This window comes from Vespa crabro, chromosome 8 (genome assembly GCF_910589235.1).
Source record: "Vespa crabro chromosome 8, iyVesCrab1.2, whole genome shotgun sequence".
NCBI lineage: Eukaryota > Metazoa > Arthropoda > Insecta > Hymenoptera > Vespidae > Vespa > Vespa crabro.
Window position 1 is genome coordinate 2,582,091 of NC_060962.1, and position 24,316 is coordinate 2,606,406.

At 32.4% G+C, this 24,316-nt stretch overlaps 1 protein-coding gene across 3 annotated transcripts in view; it reads left to right on the plus strand.

Annotated features, from left to right (window-relative positions):
• Positions 1-24,316, plus strand: part of LOC124425992 (protein O-mannosyl-transferase TMTC1-like) — a 151,131-nt gene that overhangs the window by 103,477 nt on the left and 23,338 nt on the right. For all 3 annotated transcript variants that reach the window (XM_046967174.1, XM_046967176.1, XM_046967175.1), the window contains 4 exons: positions 11,497-11,686; positions 22,753-22,874; positions 23,135-23,299; positions 23,709-23,822. In XM_046967174.1, the coding sequence (XP_046823130.1) occupies positions 11,497-11,686; positions 22,753-22,874; positions 23,135-23,299; positions 23,709-23,822 (591 nt within the window). The remainder of the gene's footprint in view (positions 1-11,496; positions 11,687-22,752; positions 22,875-23,134; positions 23,300-23,708; positions 23,823-24,316) is intronic.

A 24,316-nucleotide genomic window follows, 5' to 3' on the forward strand; every position in this document is an offset into this window, starting at 1 on the left:
GCGTTATATCTTTATAAAGTGCTTTTCAGCATTCTGTTAAATTCACAATAAATGAGATTGTATTCGAAGTAATTTCAAAGAAGTAAAGGATTCCGAATACGAATATTCGAAAGAAAAATTCAAAGTTCATATAGAATCAAACAAATACAAAACATTGCGTTATCATTGTTCCATTTTTTTCACGTAAAACGAAATAATCAAAATTACTTGAATGTTTCATCGATGTATCAATTTATTATGAGTATATGTAGTTTATATGAAATTTTGAAGTTTCGTCGAGCAACTAAGATGAGGAATAGGAACTTGGACATCTTAAAGTTGCATGGCACGCGTTTATGACGAGCTTCTCAGCTCTACAATAGTGGGTCGTGGCAACGTTGGCGCATAAATCTTGTATATTCTATGGTTTTGCATGCGGTCAAGTTGTTCCTAGACTTTGTTATTGCTATGTAAATTTCCATAGGAAATACAGCAACTGGTAAAAATTAATATAATATAAAAAATAAAATGTTAATACTTATTGCTCACATTAACAAACATGCATTTATAATTTATAACAGTATGATTTTTGCAAATAATGCATTCCACGATAATTTCAATATCTTCAAATATAGAATCTTTGAAGTATAAGTGTTGAAAGTAAACCTAGAATACGAACGTGTAATGTCAATCGGAGTATCATACGTACTTTCCAGTTCTCGCACATATATCATTATTCTGTGGCCGCTACATGCATGATGTTGAGACCGCAAGGGATGTCGTTGACATCTCTCAGCGATGTATTTCCGTACACGTGGTTGCGCAACGAGCTCTGATGTTTCAGTATGTCCTGCAAGCTCCGCATACCGTTATCTCTATCAACATCTTCCGTTGATTACAACTTGACAGAAGATATAGTTGGATAAATGAAAAACAAAGATACTCCCAAGCAAGGAAATTCTAATGAAATAAGATTATTATGCAAACATTTGTTCTAAAATCTTCGATTAACGAGTTAATACGAAGATAATAATTTATATTATTTATAAGTGAATTATCATCGAACATTAACTTTTTGTATCATAAACCGTTACACGAGTCATTGAACTGGACTCAACAGGTAGGACATTACGAATTATCGGTAGCAACGTAGTACCCAATTGATTTAAAGTTACAACAGTATGCTTCACGAAAATTTATCTTTTCTATCTCATTCGTTTATTTGACTTTAATTGAACATTATACGTATCTCATGAGATATTATCTTATTTCCCATAATTTATATCTGTAACTTATTAATTTTCATATCTTATATTATTAAGAAAAAAATATCTTCTCTAACGATAAAGTACTTCCGTCTTTTCCTTTTCTCAAAATGAAATATAATAGAAATAGAATAATTTTATTCCTGTTCTTTTTTCTTAAAGAAATAATGCACAGGTAGAAAATAAATTGATCTATTTTGTTATTTTCTTTTTTACTTCAAAGAAGAAAAGTACGAATTATTTCGTTAAGCCCATATATTGAACGAGTCTTACCGCGAATGTCTCTACTAACACAAACATAATCGTTGAAATAGAGTTTACGTTCTATCTATCTAAATGCATGGTTGGGCCGGGATTGCATACCACAAATTATCTAGCACAAGGGGTTCCACCTACTAATTTTCTCTCTTTGCCCCGTACTGCTACCATCACTGTCACCATCAGTGACTTCTAGCATGTACTTTTCTACCCATTTCCCCATCCTTCCTTTTCCTTTTTCTTCCTCTCCCTCTCTTTCTTTATCTCTTCGCTTTTCTCTAACATACGCGTGCATTGTAATGAAGGAGGAATCCAGCTAAAACTCTCAAAGAACTTTATTCATCGAGATTTCTTTATCACAGACGTCTTAATATCCTACTTCTTATTCTTTTATATCAATCTTTCTCGGATAAGTTAAATTGAAGTTATTTCTGTATTCAGATTTCGTACAGATGTCTTTGCGAATAAAAAGCAATTACGATAGTTTTTATATATAAAATTAGTGCAAACTCTTATTGTTATTGATTTTTACAAAATAAATCGTATCGTTATTCTATTGTTGCCGTAATCAATTTTAGACAAATCTGAAAATGAATAGTTCATAATATCGTTATCATTACGTCAATAGTATTGATAATTTATCAAGAATATTATTATGATTAAAAAAAAAACAAAGAGTAAGGTTCATTTACCAAATTAAAATAAATCGTATTTCGAAATAATAATCAACGTATCTACAATACGGGACTAGCATTGTACACGTCATTGCTATTGCCTACAGTATAAGTAATTGTTCTTTTCTTAGTGGGAAAGATATGCTAGAGAAGAGAGTTGATGTTTGTGTGTGCTTTTAATTAAACGGGATGCAAGGGACCAATTAATACGAGCTAAGTCATTAATGAAAGGAGAAAGGTCAATTCTCGAAGAAGAGTAAAGGGTTGTGTTCGTTCTGTATACCAGAGTGTACTATACTGTGTAGTTCTGTGTGTATACGTTCGTATATTCCAGAAAAAGAGAAAGAGAAACAATACCACGATAGAGAAAAGGCGTTCGATAAAAAAAGAAATAGGTTAACATCTGAAAGTATTTTCATCAATGATTTTATTTAATTTTTTTCACTCAATAATCTAGTTCCCTAATTTTATTTTCAATATTATTCTATTCTATCATGTAAAAATGATTATGTAAATAGACATTACCGCTACGTGATATAAATATCTATCTATTTTTTACCTCTAACTCATTTTCCAGCTACATACAGAAAAGAAAAGAAAAAAAATGTTTCGATTCAAGTAGAATATCAAGTAACTTTTTTCACGCGTAATGTTAACCCTTACTATCGTTATGGCTACTTATCATTCCAGGTGGGATTTCGAAATGTAATAACTGTTAATTTGATTTTATTGAAATAATATCCTGAACCATAGCGATAAGCGTTAGCGATTGTCATAAAAATAATTACCGGAGTCTCACAAAACACCTCAACATTTTATTCCATATGAATATATATAGGTATATATTGAATATATACCATCATATTTCTTTGTGTATGTTGTCCATGTATATGTGTATTTGGTGCTTTCTCCGATAACGGATATCGATTTGTACGTGACCGATACCCTCTTCCACTACCTCGCACCCCTTCCATCATTCTCCATCCTCTCCTTCAATCCCTTCCTCTCTCTCTCTCTCTTTCTCTCTCTCTCTGTCTCATTCCTTCCCCTCTCTCACCCTCTCTCTCTCTCTCTCTCTCTCTCTCTTTCTCTTTGCGTACAAATCACCCGTATACGATACCCCCACCATCTCTACTGTTTTCTGAACATTATACGGCTCGCTGAATAATCGAAAATAAACCCTCCGATGTATTTTTGTGTACTACCTGTAAAATAATCCACTAGCCAATACTCGTCGCGGAACCTCGCCAAATGATCATATCGTACGGGTATGCTATATCCTGGCAAAAGGAACGAGACACGCTCGTACACTCGCTACCGTTCGTTCTGGTTTTCACGCTTTATCCGTGACCCCTCTCTCATCGATCTCGTCGCCTCTTGTTTTTTCTTCCATTTATGGTTTCTTCCTACATCGAACGGCTACGGTGGTATTAATACTGTAAACGTAATTAAATTATTCGCACTCTGACATATACGATTTGTTGAATGTTGGAATGCTATATTCGTCTTAATTATTATATGACATCATACAAACATGTTATAGTTGGGACATTGATAAGAAATTATTCACGTAGCATGGTAAAAAAGGGTAAAATAGAAAGGTGTCAAAATCGATTGATTTGAGACTTTCCTGTTGTTAGAAAAAAGATGAATTGATAAAAAATTTCTCGATGTTTTCTTGGAAATAATAATAACACATTTACGACCAAATTTTCTGTATATTCGAACGATCAATGTTTATTTAGTTACCTCTTTTACTAACTTATCTTTCTCTTTTTGTATATTTATTATTTTTAATTAAATACATATTATGAAGACAGTAAAGTGAAGACTTTTCTACTATTCTTCTGACAATGTAATGTACATATAACATAGTTGTATTGGGAAGACTCGATGAAAAGGATTCACAAAGTGCAGATTAGCCGATAGTTAAAGTAAGAGAGAGAGAGAGAGAGAGAGAGAGAGAGAGAGAGAGAGAGAGAGAGAGAGAACGAAAAGGAAACATTTGATTTCGTGTTAGAACGCAATACATCTCTCTCTTGGTTTACCGACGATCCGGTGAGACGGAAGTGTATCGTGCCCAGCGAAGCGGGCCCATCCGGCCTGCAAGATTAACTGCCAACAAAGTTCCATTACAGAACCCTCTTCCGATACCGTCACTCTTCTCGTGGTTTCGCGATCGTCCCAAGCCGGCTATCGATTTATACAACGATCCGCGATTAATGTACGATTGCTTCCGTGTGAGAATTTATTATCGTTAACGAAGATCCAGTTGGGTTAGCCGATGATGGGCCGGTTACTAAAAATAAGCAAACGTTTTGAATGAAGTTTATATTGTTCGTTAGCAAATGTATAGATTCGTACAGCAATTCAATGCTTTATTCAATTCGAGAATTTATGAGTTTTATTTTGGTGTTTTTTTTTTCATCGCTACAATTTTTATTAAACTAGAATGACTCAAAACAATTTTTTTGGTATATAGACATCGGTATGTAGAACACATTAATGAATAACAACGAATAAAACACGATACAGTTGAAGATGTCTGCGTTCTCTCCGAATAGAAGAGTCAATTCTATAAACCTGATTGATTTATAGGAACTTCAATCCGAAGTGTTTCATTGGTTCGTAGACGATTCTTCACGAGTGTACCACGATACACCTCGGGTCAGGACTTTGTCAGGTACCAGTTAGCGATGTCGCTCGTTTTAAGTCAACCGTAATAGATTGTCGCGTGTGTTCTATCAACTCCTTTCACGAAGGAGAGAAAGTTCTCATGATGTATGGGAATTGTCGACGAAAATTTTAGTAATTTTTAAACTCAATCTTTGCGAGTAGTAAATGATCTATATTATCGTTTCTAATTAATTACAATGTTAAATCACAAATTAAAAGAAAAATACGATGAATTAATTTTGCATTCCAATTAATCATTAGGATTCGGAAAATAAGGCATACTTATAAATTCGTTCATGGTATAACTCTTTACTTCACGCTGACGATTGAGCAAAATTGCTTTCGTATAAGTTTAAAAGTTCCCGCTAAAGATCAAAGTTCCTGGTAGAAAAGAAGAGTGAAAGAAAAAGCCAATGAGAAAAGAAACTTAATATGGTAGTATCAATTAAAGTTTTCAATTCGCATCTCTCACTCCACAAATTATCTCATCGTGATTGAGTTTCTATCGTGCAATTCAAAACTGTTACTTTTACTTTTTAGATAATGTTACTTCGAATGTAATAAGACTATTATATTTGTAAATCGATCAAATAAACAACTGTTGTCACATCACAAAAACGATAACCTACTTTTGATTTAAATTTCCTTTACCAAAGCTATACATCATTGTAGATAATTTTAATCTGATAAAATATATCCATTTTGCTTTTGCAATATCACCTTTAAACGTTTTATCATTTCACTTGATATAAAAACTTTAGAAACAATAAATAATGATTCTATTATAATACATATGATTGTACCGATAATTGTGCCTATGTCAATAACCATAAAACGATAAAATTAACGAAGAATTAAAGTTTGTAAATGCAGACATGGTTATAAATATGTATATATATATATATATATATATATATATATATATATATATATATATATACACAAATAGATATACATATACGTATGTACAACAAAAGTGTGTATGCGTATAGATGGAAAAGGTGTTTAAGTAGGCGAATGGAGAGGGACGAGAAACGAGGAAGACGGTAGGGGATGAGAATCGATCGATGAAATGGCGTGATTAGAGGCTAACGACACCGCGTTTCGCCATGAATCAGTACGATGCTTCGAAAGAAAATTATTGCGGAGTACTTTCAACCGACCGTGACATACTATCGAATTACAACTAACGAGAATTCGCACGGAACAAACGTCCTCTCAGGAAGACCTTCGAAATCGGCGTTTTCAAGCGACAGAGATTGGTGGATAGGATAGATAGAGGGGGAGAGGGGTTAATAAAGGCCAGTTCTGTGGTTAAATGTGAACCCGCTTTGAATTCGCCGAGCGGATTGAAGCGTCGATATTAAAGAACAGATTGCGCTCTTCGTACTGTCGAAAACCCATCCCTCTATCCGTCTCTGATTTCCATAAGTTTCGCTTGCATGGCTATCAACGTTTTCCCGCTTCGATTGGACTGAACCAATATATCCGCTTTTTCATATTTTCTTTTTATGGTTGTTTGAATGGTACACCGAAAATCGTTTGATTTTAAATTACTCATTTATTGTATATTATCATATTCAACTGCATTTTAAGAAAGAAAATTGAATATATTTGTTCAAAAATTGTATGTTATCAACGTGGTATGTTACCAACGTATACGTAATTTCTCGTCCTGATTTTTGACGTCTTTAACATTGATCTATTAGAATAAAAAAAAAGGAAAAAAAAAGGAAAAATGACACTTCGGTTAGCTGTGCCATTTAGATTGTGGTGGAGTGAGGATTTGCCAACATAAATTCGATCGTATAGCCGGCAAACGCGTAAAAAGTAAGGACAGGGCAAGCCAACGGAATACTAATACAACGTAATAACGCTTCATAACGTACGGTTATTACGTTTCAGAATAGCATGCTCTAGTCGTTGTTCAAATTTCATGACCATAAAACTCCAAGTGCGTTACTCTCATAATACGAATACGTGTGGGATGTATTACCGTTCTCGCATACCAAGTTATATACCAATTTGAAACAAATCCAGTAGAGAGCGACCTATTACAATAGTCTTACAATCTTTTTCCACCATAATCGCAATGAACTGCAATGGAGTAACAACGACAAAAAGCTTTATATGAAACTTATAGCAACCCCATAAGAGGATATTGGATATCTGTTTAATGAGAAAGCTTTCGGGTTCATCGATAAACTTTTCATAAGTTTTAAGAAGTAACGAACCATTGAAAAACTCAATATTTATAAAATTTAGCTAATACTAATTTATCAATAATCGTTAAGTGAGTTTTCAATTGTTAAATTTCAATTACTTTATCATTATACTATTCCTACCATTTAACTAAACTACGTACATTGCTAATATTATTTGTTATAAAAAGGATTTCACATAGAATTTTGAGATTGATTGGGATGACGTATATATTTGGAAATAAAGAAACTAATATAAAAAAAAATTAAAAGAAAATTACTGATAATAAATAAACGATAATAATAATAATGATGACAATAATAATAAAATGAGAAATAGGAAGATAATATATAATTTTTAACGTATGCATTTATTCACTGCAATAATCGCTCAAAATAATCATGAAAATCGTTTTTTCATTCATGACTTTGCAGAGAAATGATTAATGATTTCGGAGTAACACCATAAACTCATATATAGATATATCTTTTATGATATCAAAGCAAGCCCGTTGATCGATCGTAGAAATCCATGAAAAAAAATACAGATCTTATCAAGAGTCGAAGGTCTCACGGATCTTTCGAACCAGATATATAAGATTTATCTCAATCTCTACCCATTTTCTACCATATTCGAGAAGGATAAAGCCCATATATGAATTCTTCATCCTTTGTAAAACACGCGCGCGCGTGCTCGCAAGACCATCTTCGAAGGAAATCCTATCCTTTTACGTTACGGTACGTGCATTGCGCTTGATGTATGCTGAGAATTATTATTTTGACGTTTCGGGTCGACCGTGGTTCTTTCTCTGCCTTTACTCGAGTCTTCGTTTCTTTCCGACTGGCCCATTAATCATGTCGGCGAAATAAAAATATGACCGACTCAAAAGAGAAGAAAAAATTATGCTGAAAAAAAGAATCAATGGTGACAGGAAACTGAAATACATTATTGTCATTGTTTTTCCAAGCACCGGTATACCTGGCCGATTTTGTTTCATAGCTATTGGGAACACCGAGGACTGATATTAATCGATGTAACGATGATATAGAATATTTGACGTTAGTGAGAATATAATAAGAATTAAAAAAAATGAACGAATCAATGGAGATAACTTTTAATGCAAAAAGTAAACCCTCATATTCATCTGACACCGACTAAATTTCTAAAGAATATTTTCCTACCGATATTATTTTTTAATAATTTTTATAAATTTTATAAATTTTAATTACGTTATATATTAGAGTTTTAATGTCAAAATGTAATAAGTAAAAACTGTACATTCATTGACGAGGCACTTAAAGAGCATCTAACCGATTATTATACACAATGATAAATTTGGTTTAACCTAAAGAGAAGAGAAAGTGTTAAAATTTATAAAACGTAGAGCAATGTTTCATGCTGCGAATAAAAAGTATTGCTGGAAAATATTTATAAGCGCGTGCGCCACATTTCCGTCTCAGAAAGTAAAGCAGAAGGTCATCTTTACTCAAGGGGAAGTCGAGTATGCCGCAATGCAGTTCGGGATGTCATGTATCCCGTATCCTCCATCCGAGTCGCCATTCCTGTCATACAGGTAATGGTCCCGCAGTGCATTCACTGCCACTTTTGTCAAATAATTTTGTTTTTAAAGTGGATGTTCGATACAGTATGAATTTTCACGCAAGATCTAATGATTCGTGTGTTACAAGATAAAGCAAAAAATTTACCAAGTTAATAAAAACTTTAAGAAAGGAAAAGCAAGTAATTATACTCTTTATAATGTATTTCGTTTAAACAAGTTAGAAATTTGTTAAAAATATCGAAACGAAGGTGCAATTAAAATTTAATCGTTTTTTCCTCTTTTTGCTAATTTTATCGCTCTTCGTGAGAGGCACGTGTTAAAAGAATCATTAGTAAATTAAAGAGATACGAACTCGACATTCACTTCGGTAAAAATTCAAAAAGCAAATTGCAGAGAAACGTGTCATTTCTATCCGATCGATTGTAAGCTCAGAGAGCTCTTCGCAGTTCATCAGCATGCGCGTCGCTTCCTGCTCTATTCGATGGTTTTATGTCACTTTGCACCATTCGGGTTGACTCGTGCGAAAACGTTTGAACTAATGCGAATCGACTCTGTTCGTTCCTTTGAACATCTAATCCTTCGTGATCTCGAAATGTGAGTTGGCGCAAATGTAACCTTCATCTTTTCAAAATGTCGGAAAATAGGAATTCAGGTACATTCGTTTCGACTACAATCAACAAATATTTTTACGCTATTCCGGTGCGTTTATCAACATTTATGAACTTCTCATCATAGAAATTTTCAAGTAATACTTATTTTTAATTACGTCATTAACACAAAAAGGATACTTGCAATTAGAAAATTATGACGCGCGAGTAAAAAACTTAATCTTGGTTATGTAATTTACCTTTTCGACAATTCGGCACGCAACAATGTCGGTAGATGAATTGAAGCAGGCAACTAAGCTACTTCACTTGTTTCACGTCGAGTGTTTCAGTTTCAATAGAAAGCAAAGTTAAGAATACTCTTCCAAAGCGTTAATAATTCGGAATAAAGCATAGTGAAAACAAGTTGGCAATTGTACAGCGTTGTAAGGATGGCAAACAAATGAAAATTGGTAGAAACTGAAATTCTTGAATAAAAATCTTAACTTTTATATTGAAGTTAAGTAGAAAAATTTTTACTTGTATATTATTTACTTCTGATACTTATAAGAATAAAACAATATTTCTTAAATATGTTAATATTATTTTGAACCAAATCTCAATGTTTATTCTTACTAATTTTTCCTGATACGAATTTGAAATAAACGGTGATATCGATGTCAGTCTTAATACGGGTATTACTATATTTTTATCTCGTGATATAATTTTCGATCGGTGTGAGAAATTGTTCGACAAATCTTTCTGCAATGTCTCGATTTCTAAGAAATTCAAGTGAAGTGCATTGCCACGGCGCTTTTGGCATTCTCCTCGTATTCCTTTGGTCTAGTAGTCGGTCTCTCATAAACAAGCACGTTTCTCAGTAAATCCGCAGCTAGTGCGGAGGACAATTAGAGGGGATCACGCTTCGTCGGTATTAACACTCAGGGTGGCGTAGTGACGAGAATATTTGCCGGCATGTTATGCGACTCGTCGTCATACGACGGGGCTTGTTCGTGAAACAATAGACCCGCCGAGTAAGCCAGCCTGAGGGCGTCGAGCCGATACAACGCCGAGTGGATGAAGGAGAGAAACGAAGAAGGTAAAGGATGAAGAGAAAAAGTGAAAGAGAAAGAGAGAGAAAGAGAGAAAGAGAGAGAAAGGAAGAGAGAGAGCATCGGCCTCATCGAAGACGATGTCGAGGATACGCAGCCTCGATGATGGAGCATCGTGGGTATTATATCGGTGATTATATCGGTGAATGCTGATAGTGAGAAAACGAAAGATTCAACGTCAGCACTAGACGCGACGATCCTCTTCTTCTTCTTCCTAATGGTTTTCTCTCGCGGTTCACCACGAACGCGTGAGAACAATACCGTACGTTGAAGCTCGTCTACTTTACGAGCCATGATCCTCGATCGCTTTCATTTTTTCTCGAGTGACTCGCAGAAAAGAACCATTGACATCTTTTGGCACTTTGCATCAAGCTATCGCGAATAACGATGGATTGGGGGTTTGGTTTCTATGTAGTGCTTACGATGTAGATTCATCGATCAGAGAAGCACTGTCGATGAAACTCTCTATTCGTCAAAGTCGTTATATAATAGAATGTCGTTATATAAATATATCTGAGATATAGTAAAGTATAAGTGAAATATAATTGAATGTTTATTGAAAATAACACAGATTTAACGCTAATTATTCGTAACGATAGATTGACTCTGACTGACTGATTGATTGACTTTCAGCTCTGATCTTTCCTCTTCTCATTGGTCTACTCAATACATGGTCCACTCAGGATCTTCTATCGTTATTCTTCGCTTGGTCTACTCAAGACTGTCCCTCTGTTCCTCTATTCTTTTCTCACGTAGTCTTTCTCATTCTTATTTACCTTCGTACATACGCATTCGATAATCCTTATCACTCTTTGTTCTATTCCTTGTTTCATTGCCTATCTCATCCATGCTGCATTTTCATCTCTCTCTCTCTCTCTCTCTCTCTCTCTCTCTCTCTCTCTCTCTCTCCCAATCTCAGCTCCTTCTCAAACTTTCATAAACAATGCACCTTACAAAGACTGACCACTCTCTTTTCAATTGTTGACCGATTTGTCCCATATACACATACATATAGCTAATTAATGTTAGAACCTTTCATCTTTTTGTTTAACGATAGACTTACCTCATATATACACACATACAAATATCCTATATATATGATAGAATTCGTTTTCATATGATAAAGTATATATCATATAATAAATTATTTGCTTCTAATCACACATTCACACTTTATCATTATAGATTACTAACGTTCTGTTATTTGGCGGCGTTGAACTGTTGGCTACTCCTATGCCCTGTGACACTCTCTCATGATTGGCAAATGGGTTCCGTTCCTCTGGTTACATCTTTAGCTGATACTAGGAACCTGGCGACGTGTCTCTTTTTTGGCGGCTGCTTAGTTCTCACATACAAAGCTTTTACGGATTTTGAGGTAAGTTTTATATATACATATATTTTATGTACGCGATTATAAATATCTTATGTGCATTTTCGTTTCATTATATTTCTATATCATAAAAGTTCTTTTGTAAAAAATTCGAACTTTACTTGAATTCTTACAAAATCTCTATGAACACTGTAATCCAGAGTATATAGATACTTAACAACGTTGCTGGATTTTCGATCTCAGATGCGACTGTATTCGAATGACATCAAGCGAAGTGGTTGCTAGTTACGGCCTCTAAAAGTTGTTTCACATCAAAACGTTTCCTTCGAAACGATCTTGCGGCCCTGTTGCTCGTATTTCAACCAACGACGGACCGTATAGCGGTCAATGATGAAGTCACACCAATTTCGAAAGTCGTAACACAAGAATCTATGGTTTACCGGATATATGTCTGTGTTATATGGCTTGAAAATTTATTTAAATCTTCGAAACATATTTTCCTCTCAAACTTAATTCTTTCATTTACGTATTAATTTAATTATCGCATCATTCCTTATCGACGTTATAATATGTTCGATGATAGAAATATAATTACGATAATAAAAATGTAATTCTCCATTATGGATCGCCATTCTCGTAAGGATCATGAATCGTAGAGAAATAAACTTAAACGGAGTCGTGTTTGACGCGATGAACTCTTTAAAGTGTACGACTTTATGATGACCCTTTTCTTGAAGAAGACCATAGCTGCGGCTTTAATGTCCATCTTTCTACGAAGCAACGAATAAGATCCGTAGTTGAAGTCACGGTAAGAACTCCAAGTGAGCTATTTTTTTTTTTTTTTTTTTTTTTTTTTTTGAAAGAGGTCATATCTTTACTCCGCATCGAGAGTTAGGAACATACGTAAGTGCTTCCTATTGTTGCTTATCACTCTTACAAAAAAAGAGTTGTTACAAGCCGAACACGAATTTGTAATGATTTTAAGTTAAGGCTTCATATATCGTTTTAAACGGTTCATATAGACATACATATTTTAATGAGATAAAATATACGGATTTTGTTCTTTTTTGATGCGATATCCTTTGAATGAAATAAAGAGTTATGTGGTTAGTTTTGCGAGTTTTGTTATGTATAGATTTTTCAAATCGCGATAAATTACAAGAATGGCTAACAAGCCAAGCATTACTACCTCCAATGTATGTACATATCTATATCTCATACCGTATTCAGAGAAGCGATCATTCCGAAGGTAGAATCAAGCTTCGACGAGTCAGCGTTTTAATGTAAACCACAAGCTAAACTTCCGGCTAGACTTGTGTTATCGATAAGGTTAAAGTCAAACATGAATTAACATTAATGGACTAACATATGTGATTATTGGATTAATCAGATTATCATATAAGGATGCTTGATCGATATTAGTTTGGTAACCAACGGATGAATTAATTAGAAGCTCTCTTATATCTTCTTCTTTTTGCAATATATTACATAGACGACATTTATGAATCATTCTCTTTCTACTTTAACAAGGCCCTTTAAACATTTAAATGCATTAGATAATAGTACTTTTATTTATTTCCATGTTTGTCCTGTTCATTAAAATATATATTACACAATAATGATTAAATCTATACAGGCTTTGTTTTCATTAAAATTTTACACTGCGATCTTTCTACCTAATATTCTCGCGGAAATAAATATGTAGGTTTATAAGTGATAACAGATTATTCTTTTGTTCCTTGTTTTCTTTTATATTTTCTAATTACATTTTGTTCCAAAATTCATATGAACAGGTCGTTTATTTGTGTTATTTATTTTATTTTCTTTATTCACTCTTCTACTTTTTTTAATAAATAATCATAATTGGGTATATGTAAAAGTATATTTAACAATATTATAATTACTTACAAACTTTATAAAAATAACATATTTTTAAAAAAATGTTAATTTATTACGACGACTAGCTGTGTGTTCGTTAATAATTTTATGATCACAAAGAATTAAGTAAAAAAAATTCACATATCTAAACAAATATTTCCTGTGATAACATTAACGGGAGCGATTAAATTACGTTTTTTGATTTACGTATCTATATTCGCTGATGCAAATATATTATATCATTTACTTATTTCCTATTATTAACATGGAAAGTACATGCATTAATTAATTGCTTTGCATATTTTCCCAAATTATAGTGAATAATTAATGGTCATTTATTATATTACATGAAAATGTTTTGTTTCAAATGTCATTTGCAAATAAAATGACTGTTAGAATACTGTATGAAAACAAAATGATAATGACCTTTTTTATTATTTGTAACATGAAGTGACACTTCTTCATGAAATGAAACATCTATTTTTGTAAAAAGTAATTGTAAAAGGATATTAATATTGTATAGAATGTCTCACGTTTTTTATACTTCTAATTCGGCATACTCTGTGTAAATTATTTCCCATTGTTTAATTAACTTACGTACTTGTTCAAACAGGCTTATAGGAATTACTCTATATATGACCATGGGAGGTACCGAATCTTTAATGTACGTAATACCAATCGTATTTTGGTGACCGTATGGTTTTTTTATTACAATGAGATCAGCATCGTCCATTTTTTCTATTTTTTTCTTCGATCCCTATAATATAATATAATATAATATAACAACTTTCTTATATACAATGAATAAATTTTAAGATTAGATTTAGAAAGATCTATATTATATACGATGAATGAAAAAAATGACGAAGTTAATTAACATATTATACTAACATGTCATGTACATAATATATATATATAACACATTATAAACACATCATACAGAAAAGTATTAATGACTATTATTTCTATATGTATGCCTATTTATAAGAAAAGACAGAATTAGGACATAACATACCTTCATTTTATCGTCAGTAGTAGTGGGAATGTCTAATTCATCAATTGTATATTTTCCATTATTAGAACTTCCAAGTTTCCAATAATTTAATTCTGTTTCGTTTTGTCGCTCATTATTGTTACTTTCAACAGCATTAACATTTATCAATTTCCATCTTACAAGCCAATTTATAAGATCATTGGATATTTTATTCAGGCTGTTAATTATATCTTTCTCTTTCGAAGAAATTATTGCAAGATTGTTACTTTCGTTGTCAATTATTTCATCTGTCATTTTATCTTTTGTATTAACACTGTCTTCCTCCTTGTATTTCCACTTTATTTGTTTATTTATACCATTACTTGTTGAAACAGAATTTGATTCAGCTTTAATTGATTTAGTCGCTTCGATAATAACACTCGAATTATCCATTAGATTCTTACTATCAATTTTTCGATTGAATTGTTTATTTTTATCTTCATTCACAGAATTCATTTCTGCTTCTATATTAGTTAATGCTGACGTTTTTGTATTTTCCAATGAATTTTTACTTATTTCTGTATCTTTTAAAATGCTGTTGCATTTTGACTGACTATCTTTAGTTTTTATCGAAAAATCAACGTTAGCTTTTGTGGCGGTTGATATATTTACAATTGAAAGATCATTATTATACGAGTTATTATTTTCAACCTTTTTATTTAATGGTTTATTCTGATCTCCCATTACAGAGTCATCTTTTGCTTGAGCTGTAGCCGATACCATTGTTTTCCCGTGAGATATTAGATCTTGATGACTTTGTTCGTTTATCTCTTTGATTTTCCATTCGGGGAGCTTAGCGTTTTCTTTACTCAAAGTATCGATATCTCCTTCATTGAGAGTATATGCAATTGTCTTAGTAACTGTCATCGCATCGATATTATCTTTGGCATTGTTGCCTTTATTATTCTGATCAGATAGTTTGTTTTCTTCTTCTTTTGAAATATTAGATTCTATTTGATTATTGGCAAATGTCCCAGAAGCTGCCGTAGAATTATCATATTCAATCAAGTTACTGTTTTTTAATCTTAAGCTTTGAAGCTTTTCCTTGTTTTCATTTATAGAATCAGTTTCTAAGTTGGTGATCGATACAGATGTTTCTGCAATTCCATCAGATAATTTTTCCTTATTTTGGTGAACAGAACTAGCCTTCGTTGCAGCTGTGGCTGATGCAGCTATCATCGAATTAGATATGAAATCTTTATGAACCCATTCTTTCTTGACATTAATATTATATTCAGGTAATGTACTCTTGTTTTTGTTTTCTAAATTAGTGTCTACTGTATCAATAGTCGATGGGAGTGTTTCAGAAATTAACTTAAGATTGCTCACTTCCGAAGTTTTCTCATCAAATATTGTTCTATTATCATTATTTGTCATTAGAGTAACTCCAGTTTCAGTTTTTTCATCAGTTCTAGCAGATGCAACTTTTTCAGTATTTGATGTAACATCGACTTTAAGTTTTGGATTCTTATTTCTATCACCCAATATTCTTTGATTCTCGTAAGCAGTAGCATCAGCAGTTTCATAATTAGCTAGAATAGACGTAGCACTTTCTAAACTTAAGATATCATCATTTTCATCACTTGAAGCATTGTCTTTATCGTTAAACATTAATAATTGTTTGCTATTTGCACTAGTTGCTACAGCATCAGCATCAGCTCTGGTAGATGGAATTACTTCATTTGGCAATATAATATCATATTTGACATTCTGATTTTTGTCTTCATTTCCTGGTTTCCTTTGCTGCTCATCATCTGTCATAATTGTTGCGACATTTATTTTAGTTCCTGTAAGAACAGTTGTTTTATTATTCATTAAAACATTGTTTTTGATACTCGGATTTTTGTTTCTGTTTTCAAACTTCCTCTGCTTCATTTCACTTCCAATAGCTACTGCAGCTACAGATTTAACACTCAGATCGTTGCTTTCGTCGTTTGACTTTGATTGCAACTTATTACGTGCAATAATTGATGTGGCATTAGCATTGCTTATAACAGATGCAGCTGATTGATTATTTATGGTAAGATCATCTTTTACAATTTGAGATTTGTTATTAATATTCCATTCCCATTGGTTCTTATTATTTTCCAAAACGGTTGCAACATCAATAATAGATTGAGTAGATGATATTGCTTTACTATTTGATATAATATTTGGTTTTTCATTAAGATTTTTATTTTTATCGTTTAACTTCAATGACTTTTTGTTATCATCGGTAGTTACAGTAGCTGTAAAATCTGCTTCTGAAGTCAGCTTCGTTTCATTAGCTGTTAAATAGTCATATATATCACTTGAAACTTCATCAGCGCGGTTCCATTTCCATGTATTTTTGTTACTTATAGTAGATTCTGCAGTATTTGATGTTAAATAGCCGTATTTATTACTCGAAATTTTATTTGTGTGTTCCCTTTTCCACGTTTGGTTTTCACTTGAACTTGCTTCTGCAGCATTAGCATTAGCTTTCGCAGACGAAATAATTACACCGTTTGAAGAACCATCTTCTTTTACAATTTGAGCGTTTTCTTTATTGTCCCATACCAATTGCAGATTTTCGTCTTCAATAGCCGCCTGAAAATTAGCACTAGCCTCAGAAGACACAGTGGCCATACTATTTGATATATCGCTTTTTTGTTCATTTTGATTTTCTTTCTCGTCGCTCATTTTTAATAATTTTGAATTACTAATGGTGGAATCAACAGCTTTAACATTAGCTCCTGAAGTTGAATTTCTTTCATTTACTGTTAAATAACCGTATTTATTACTCGAAATTTTATTTGTGTTTTCCCATTTCCATGTTTGGTTTTTACTTGAACTTGCTTCTGCAACATTAGTATTAGCTTTCGCAGACAAAATAATTACATCGTTTGAAGAACCATCTTCTTTTACAATTTGAGCGTTTTCTTTATTGTCCCATACCAATTGCAGATTTTCGTCTTCAATAGCCGCCTGAGAATTAGCACTAGCCTCAGAAGACACAGTGGCCATACTATTTGATATATCGCTTTTTTGTTCATTTTGATTTTCTTTCTCGTCGCTCATTTTTAATAATTTTGAATTACTAATGGTGGAATCAACAGCTTTAACATTAGCTCCTGAAGTTGAATTTCTTTCATTTACTGTTAAATAACCGTATTTATTACTCGAAATTTTATTTGTGTTTTCCCATTTCCATGTTTGGTTTTTACTTGAACTTGCTTCTGCAACATTAGTATTAGCTTTCGCAGACAAAATAATTACATCGTTTGAAGAACCATCTTCTTTTACAATTTGAGCGTTTTCTTTATTGTCCCATACCAATTGCAGATTTTCGTCTTCAATAGCCGCCTGAGAATTAGCACTAGCCTCAGAAGACACAGTGGCCATACTATTTGATATATCGCTTTTTTGTTCATTTTGATTTTCATTCTTGTCGCCCACTTTTAATAATTTTGAGTTATTAATGGTGGAATCAACAGCTTTAACATTAGCTCCTGAAGTTGAATTTCTTTTATTAGCCGTTAAATAATCATATTTGTCACTCGAAACTTCACCAGCGCGATTCCATTGCCATATCCCTTTATTACTTACAATAGATTTTGCAGTATTAATATTAGCTTTCGTAGACGAAATTCTTTCACCGTTTGAAGAACCGTTGTTTTTTACAATTTGAAGGTTTTCTTTATTGTCCCATATCGATTGCAAATTTTCGTCTTTAATAGTCGCCTGAGAAGTAACTCCAGCGGATGCAATAACTTTACTATTCGATATAATATTTTCTTTTTCATTAAAATTTTCATTCTTGTCGCTCAACTTTAATGAGTGTTTGTTACCATCAGTAGATAAAGCAGCTATAACATCTGGTCCTGATGTTAGTTCCATTTTATTAACTGTTAAATAGTCATATTTATCACTTGAAACTTCATCAGCGCGGTCCCATTTCCATGTCTTTTTGTTATTCAGAGTAGATTCTACAGCATTAGCATTAGCTTTCACAGACGAGTTTGTTACACTCTTTGAAGAACCATCTTCTTTTAAAATTTGAGCGTTTTCTTTATTATCCCACTCTCCTTTTTGCTTGTTATTTTCAATATCTGGCAATGTTTCATTACTTGATGCAATAACTTTTCTGGCATTTAACATTTTGTTTTCATACTTCCATATTCTGTGCTTTATTTCACTTTCAGTACCAACCATAGTTATATTATTAGCCACAGTAAGCGCTTTTGCTCGATTATTTAATAAAACATTGTCTTGTACACTTGGATGTTCATTATCCAATTTCCATTTCTGCTTGCCTTTTTCGATAATTGTGGCATCAGTCGTAATTGCTTTATTATTTGATGTTAAACTGTATTTTTCCTTTTCGTTAGATGTCCATGAAAACTTTCTATCACTAGTAGCTTCTCCAGCATCATAAGTATCTACGACAATTCCAGTTTTTTTATTATTTGATATATCATAATTTTTCATATTCACGACCTTGTTGTTTTCTACCCTGTTCCATCGTTTTTCTTCATTTTGAGTAGCTGTCGCAAATTTATTATTACTTGCAACAGACGTAGCTGTTTTACTATTACCTGCTGCAAATGTGGTTTCTTTAGTATTTAATATACCATTATCTTTCATACTTTGAGTTTTCTCGTTACTGTTCCAATTCCATTGCCTGTTTTTATTATCAGTAGCTCCTGCGACATTAACCGCATTAATTTCAACAGACGTAGTTGCTTTATTATCTGATTTAATATCGTTTTTAATTATTAGATCTTTATCCGTGTCATTCCATTTCCACTGCTCCTTTTCACTTTTGGTAGTGGTCGCAACTTTAATATTACTCGCAACAGACGCAGCTGACTGACTATTTAAACTTGGAACTTTTTCATTGTTGTTCCATTGCTCTTTATCTTTGTTATTAACTGCTGTAGCTTCGGCAGCTGTTTTAATAGACTCTACCACTTTATTAATTTGTGTATTATCTTTGACTCTCTTATATGGTAATTTTTCTATTTTCTCTGTTGAAACGGCAGCTGCTTGTATAACTGAGGTCTTTGCATTTGTTTCCAAACCAGACCATTTGTCGTTTCGTTGCTTTGTAACTTCTGATTCGTTTGTCCAGTTTGACGTATCTTCGATAACCTTATTATTCCTAACATTAGAATTGGTTGATATTACTTTAGCGAACTTTAAAGAATCGTCTTTATCATTAAGACTTTCATATTTGACAATCCATTCCGATGGTACTTGAATTTCATAAGTATTCGAATTTTCCGCTGGATAAGTTACACCAACGCCGAAATTAACTGTTTTAGATAATATTCCTTCTTCAATTATTGCAGAATTATTTTTATTACTTAATATACTTTTCTGATTCACTGTTTTTCTTATTTGTTCATTTTTGTCTTCTCTTGGAGCTTTGACTTCTTTTTTAGCAGTAGCATTGGCTTTTATTTCATTTTTAGACGTATTATTGATTGGATTATTGGGTAACCAATTGATTTGATTGTTTTTTATGCTATATTGAGATGATTCACGCTCATTAGATGCATCTGATACAAGATAAACAGCACCAGGTGCAGTTGCTTTACCATTTGATATAGTAGTATTTTTATCACTGACGGTTGTATTTTTGATATTCCACTTTATTAGCTTCTGGTTGTTTTCGCTATTTGTGACATTTCCAACATTAGCTTTAGTAAATATAGTTGACTGTGCAGTAACTGCTATATTATTTTTGCTATTCACGATGGTGTCATCGACAGCCCATGTTGATAGTTTTTGTTTTTCTCCATTAATAAAAGTTTTGGCTTCAGTTGCAGTAGATATTACTTGTCTAGATTTTGAAATAGCATCATCTGTACCACTTCTGCTTGTACCAACGTTGTTTTTCTGTACCATCGTCTGTATACTCTTTAGTGGCTTATATTCATCTTCATGAATTATTCCAGTTTTAGAATTAGCTCCAGCATGAGTTCCAGCAGATGAAGCTACTTTAGAAAATAATATGTCATCGTTTTTATTACTCATCATTTTATATTTAACAATCCAGTCTGATGGTATATAAATCTCCGCCCTATCAGAAACGACCTCTAGATTAGTTGTTTTAGACGTAGTTGTCTTCGAAATTGAATTAGCATTGGATATAGCATTATTATTATCGTTCATAGTCTTGTCAATTAAGTCCCATTCTGGTGGTATAAGAATAGCTTCATCAATAGCACTGTCATCCTGCCACGTTCTAGAAGATTTCTTAAGATCTTTGCTAAATTCATATTCTTCGTCATTTGGCCACTTCAAATTTAGATCTTTATAATCAGATTCAATATATGTTTTAATAGGTGCTAATTTATCAGGTTTTTTGTTTAATGGTGTTTGAGTCGATGTTGCTTTCATATTGATAGCAATTGGTGGATATTTTGGTGAGGTATTAAGAGGTTCTGGGTAATCAAAATAATATTCTGCATTATTATCAAGCCATTTGCTAAATTCACTATCCGAAATGTCTATCTGAAACTCATTAAAGTTCACTGTTTCTGGATTCGCTTTTTGTATCATTTTTGTAAAAGCTAGATCAGTATTTAAAGATTCAACGATCGATGGTTGTTTATTCTTTAGAACCGCATTTTTTCTATTAGAATTTACCAGACAATTCTTACTATCTTTATTAAGAGTGTTACATAATGGTATATGTGTATCTCTTTTATTTCGTAACACATTACCCGTTGCTTCAGTGTATAATTGTCTTCGTTTACTTTCAAATTCATCGTTATTACTTTTATCAGAGTGTTCATTATTTTCTGATTTACTACTTTCTTGATTTTCATTTGTTGTAATTTGCGGAATTATTGAATGAAGTGTTTCTTCGTCGATTTTTCCTACCTTCTGTTCATTTTTGAAATTGTACATACTTTTTAAACTTTTATCAGATTTAGTTGTATATCCTTTTTCGTTATCAACTGAAAAATGTTTTTATATTTTTATATTCTATAATTTAAGTTTTACTATATTTAAAGGCTATCAATCAATTATATCATTTTTAATATATCTTGAACTTTACCTATTGCGTTCTGTGGTTTCGTATTTCCCTTTTTTTGTATCTCATAAAGTTCGTCTTTGAATACATCACCTACTAATTGATTCGATTCTTCAAGTTTCAATAAATCTTTTTTACTATTGAATTGCGGAATAAATTTAAAAAATGACTGTACTATGTCATCTATAAGTTGTTTTCCAAATTTAAGTCCATTTAAAAAAGTATCGCCGAAATTTGCGATATTTATCTTGCTTTCTTCATCTAAGGAGGAGTCGGAATTCTAACAATAAATTGAATTTTAATTATATGACTTCGCAAGTAATATACAAGAATTTTATTAAAGCGTAGAAGTGTTGTACATTTAAATACTTTTAAAAGATACCTTTCGAAATTGAGATCTTTTACAGAGCTCGCTTCTCGTAGCATCAGGTTCAAGTTTGCCTTCATCAGGAATGACCGTTCCTAGGTCAGAAATCTTTCTCTGCTTTTCGTGGTTATTGAAATTACTTAATTCGTCCTTTATCAAATTAACTTCTCTGAACGGCGGAGTAGCTGAAATGATTTCCCAGAACAAAGGAATCAGTAATATCGTCAGAATCTTCATTCTGAGTGAAACTTCTAAAGTGCTGTGTATTTTCAGTAAATCGTCGATTATATACCGTTTCAAGCAATTGTAAAAACAATGTGCGCTGTTGTTGGACTATATATCATGCATAAATCTTTAAATGTTGTTTTAATCATATACAGCGTCGTTTCATCATTTGATTTTCATTTATTTACAAGAAATACTTTCAAATCGAATACAATGCCCTTTTTTTCGAAAAAAGACAATATTGTAATATATACTCAAAGTAAATAAATTGTACCTGTATAAAGATGATTGAAATAAAGTAATGCTTATATTTTTTTGTAAAATACCACACAAAAAAATCAAGGTTATATAAATGTTAATAATAATGTTTTTTTTTTTCTACATTTATGATCTTATATTAATAATTTAGAATTATAAACTTTTATTATTATTTTTTTTTTTTAGTTAATATTAAAAGCAAGAATATTTGATGCAAATAAAATTTTTTTGCGCCAAGCTATTGCAATTGTGTATTATAAAAATAGATATTATTTTATTGATATGTACATACATATTATTTTTCAATAAATAGTAATGAATAAAAATACACCTTTGGTTTTCAGCAACAAAGGCACCCGCCCCTTATCCTTGGTTGGATGTTCCTGGTGCTACCGTTCCTACCTGCGTCTAATCTTTTCTTAACTGTCGGATTCGTCGTTGCGGAGCGCGTACTGTACATGCCAAGGTAATACTGAAGCTTTAATACCAATCGAAACCAAATTTTTTGTATATAAAGGTGTCTGCCATTCGTTTATATAAAATCGTAAAGTTATTACACTTGTTGTTACGCTTGTACATATTAGTAAACAGTAATTACACAATATTAATAGTATTATGTTAATAATTAATATACAATTTTCAAATTATACAAAAAATAAATGCTATATACTATGAAACTATATATTTAATTTAACGTTTGATCGATATTTGTTTGATATTTTCTAGCGTTGGATGGACCTTATTAGTTGTGTACGGTATTCAAGTGATTTGGACAGCTCTACCACGGCGAAGAAGTTTTATTACAGCTGGGGTGGTCTTGCTTCTTATTTTAGGATGCTACAGAACCTTTCTTCGAAACAATGATTGGACGTCACGAGAGACTTTACTTAGGTACGCTTTATGATATTATGTAAAGTTAAAGTATACATCATACATTCATTCTTTTATAATAATCTGTATTAGAATCCATTTAATTCTTGGAAAGAACACTTCAGAATAAAAAGCAAATTTTGATCTCTGAGTCTGTTGCATTTTATGATAATACGCAAACATCTAAACTTAAGAGTAAAGGTAATCGTATAGTCCGAGACAAGAATGCTGGCTGAGAGCCAGAGTATACATGCTCGCACACAACATGTAGACTATATGTAGATGACTTCGTGGCATCGCTTAGCAGTGATTGGGCCATGCAAAGCGAACGCAAAACATAACTAACATAGATACGGAATGACGAGGGTGGTTAGGTTGTGTCGAGGTCGAGAGGTTATGTCTTGTCTGACCTCGGATCGTCTTGTTGCAGAGCTGGTTTGCGGTCTCTGCCTCACAATGCCAAGATGCATTACAACTTCGCCAACTTCCTAAGAGATACGTCACAACCGAACCGTGCAATTCTCCATTACCAGTTAGCCCTATGGTAAGTAAGAAAATGTTATCTCACTTTTATGAAGAAACCCAGGAACAAAAAGTAAACGTTCTTGTGATTCCAATTGTTTTTTACAATGAGATTCTTTATCCTTCTTTTCGAAATATTCGACGCATTTATTTCACAGTTTAATAACATATTTATGCATGTCAATCGATTTAATTTACATAACTAATCTTCTGACTACTTAAAAAATGAAGAACTATGTTAAAAAAGAATTTAACTTTTAATGATCGTTTGTGCTCTTTTTTTTTCTCATAATCAGATTCATTATCAGTGAAATATTTATACGATAAAAAGTTCGCTTTGGATGTTAAAAGTAATAAGATATAAATAATATTATAACAATAAAACATTTATCTGACGACATACGTATATACTTCAAACATATAAATCTTAATTATCCGACAGTATGAACATATTTCTTTATTTTTTCGTTTATTCTTTGTATCGATAACCAGTCAAATAACTCTTATAGATGATTC